The sequence below is a fragment of the Odocoileus virginianus genome, chromosome 28, assembly GCF_023699985.2.
Source record: "Odocoileus virginianus isolate 20LAN1187 ecotype Illinois chromosome 28, Ovbor_1.2, whole genome shotgun sequence".
NCBI classification, from domain to species: Eukaryota; Metazoa; Chordata; class Mammalia; order Artiodactyla; family Cervidae; genus Odocoileus; species Odocoileus virginianus.
Window position 1 is genome coordinate 10,755,195 of NC_069701.1, and position 2,346 is coordinate 10,757,540.

At 42.3% G+C, this 2,346-nt stretch overlaps 1 protein-coding gene across 1 annotated transcript; it reads right to left on the reverse strand.

The window, feature by feature from the left end:
• Positions 1-408: 408 nt before the first annotated feature.
• LOC110130471 (high mobility group nucleosome-binding domain-containing protein 4) lies at positions 409-1,651 on the reverse strand. The gene is given in 1 exon segment (XM_020882489.2): positions 409-1,651. A coding segment is annotated over 1 exon segment (273 nt). The 5' UTR covers positions 1,488-1,651; the 3' UTR covers positions 409-1,214.
• Between the last annotated feature and the right edge of the window lie 695 nt (positions 1,652-2,346).

A 2,346-nucleotide genomic window follows, 5' to 3' on the forward strand; every position in this document is an offset into this window, starting at 1 on the left:
TTCTAGAAGTTGTATAGAAAAGTCATTGGCTAAGAATAGCCAAGATACTCCAAGGAAGGAAAGTTTGTTGATGTTGAAGGTGGAGGTGGAATTGTCCTGAGATATCAAGACCTTTTTCTAAAGTGGTAGTACTCAGGATTGTATGGTACTGCCACAAGGTTAGACAACTTGACCAGTGAGTCAGAACAGAAACCATCAACAGACTCCCCCACCCCTCCACACAAAGAAAGTTGATTTATGAAAACAGTCAGTGTTATAGATCATTGGGGAAAGGATGAACTTTTCAGAAAATGGTGTTGGAACAACCACTTACCATATGGAAAAAAACATACTGAATTACTATATCATGTTTTTGTAAAAATCAGTTCAGAGAGGACTAAAGACAATGTGAAAAGCAAACTATAAAACTTTTTAAAGGCAGTAAAGAGTAGCTTTATGACTTTTGAGTAGGAAATGATCACTCCCCTACCACGAGTCTAACTTGTATCCAGCTTTATAAGAGACTTTTCAAAAATAGTTATTTCCAGGAGGACATGGGTGACATTCCATAACATCTTACAACTTTCAAACTCCCCTCTCCAAAAAGTCAACAAAGTCTGTTGTTACAATAAACAGGAAAAATTTTCAAAAAGGGTGATTATTTCACATGAGGCATTTAAGAGATTTTCACAGGTCAACTCTGACATGGAGGAAAGGAACTAAAAACTCCAGGATTATAAATGAGATGATTCACAAACTACAAACAGGAATCCTGATTCTTCTGAGCAAAACCATCTTAATGTCATCACCAGAAAGCCTGAGTATTTTTACCTGATGCAGCTGATTCTAGGGGTGTCAAGGCCGTATCATGACTCCTGGTTTCAGGAAGTCAAGAATGTGCTGATGACATCAAGAAAGGAGAAGACATGAAGTAATTTTTCTCCATCACAGTAAGGCTTCTGAGCCATAGTGGCTGACATGTGTGAATGTCAAAGAATCTCTCCCGGGAACCAAGAATAATCTTCAAATACTTCTATTTCCCTCCATTTCAATCCAGCTTCTGAAACATTCTACTAGTGGTTATTTGCCCTTTCCACAAAAGACAACAACAAAGTATTTCATGTGCTAACAACATAACTTAAAAAAAAAATCAACATTTTTATAAAAGTTGATTTAAAAATAGTATTTCAAACAGTAGAGTCACTAGAAGTACAGAGCTATCAAAAAGGTACACTTCATTTGGCATCCCCAGTGCCTTCTGCTTTCTGTGACTGGACTGCAGAGGCATCTCGGTTTTTCCCAGGGTTGTTCCCATCCTTGCCGACTTCTGCTTTCCCCTTTCTCCCTTTGGCCAGCTACTCTCCCTTCTTTGCAGGGGCCTTTTTTGGCCTGGGCTCTGGTTTTGGAAGGGCAGGTTTAGTAGACAACCGTGCTGATCTCCTCTGTGGCTCATCCTTCACCTTCCCTTTGTCACCTTTAGCATCTCCTTTTGCCTTTCTCTTGGGCATGGTGGCAGCAGCACTTGGCAGTCCAAGGGGTTCTTCTGTCTTTCTCACTGTTCCTAGAAAGATTTACGAGTCTCGCGGCCGTCCGAGGGGCGCGGGACTCCCAGCTGCTGGCCTGCAGCGCCGGTGCCCGGGGCTGAGGCGGGGCCGTCGCAGACCGCAGGCTGGCGAAGACACCACTATCTGATTCTTTATAGAAAAAGTTTGCCACTCTTGCATTAAGTAAAGCTTTTAATGGTATTGTTCAAAATGTTCAACTCCTGTTAATTTTATCTGTTTAACCTGCTAGTTCCTGATCGTGGTGTGTTAAAATCTCCTACTATAATTGTAGACTTGTCAATTTCTTTTTGTAATGCTCACGTTTTATGGTTTGGGCCCAGGGAAAGCCCTGGAGATCCAGGACCTTGCTCTCCATTCTGCTGCCCTCCAGCCACGCTCTTGCACTTGAAATTATTTTTGGACAAAAGTCAGGTATCAGCCCCCATGGGCCCGATCTCTATGAGAGAAATGTTTTCAGAATGTTGCTCTTTTATTTGACTTGAGGAAGATATTCAGTAAATGATAGCTGTCAGAGAAAGGCAAAATAGAACATTTCTATTTCCTGAGGGCAAGCTATCAATTTCATGGTGCAAACCCAGCCTCTCTCTGGCCCCAAACAAAAACTTCTCTGTCCTCTAAAAATACGTCTAGCAAAGCTAGCTGTCAGAGCGATTATGGGGAGAGGCCCAAAGCCAAGAAACATCAACAGTTGCGTCCCACAAGGTGCAGAGCAAGCACGTTTGAAGAGGACTGCCGGGATTTATTGGAGGGGAGATAATTTGCCAGCCAGAGAGACTGACTGCATTGGTACACTGCTTGACTT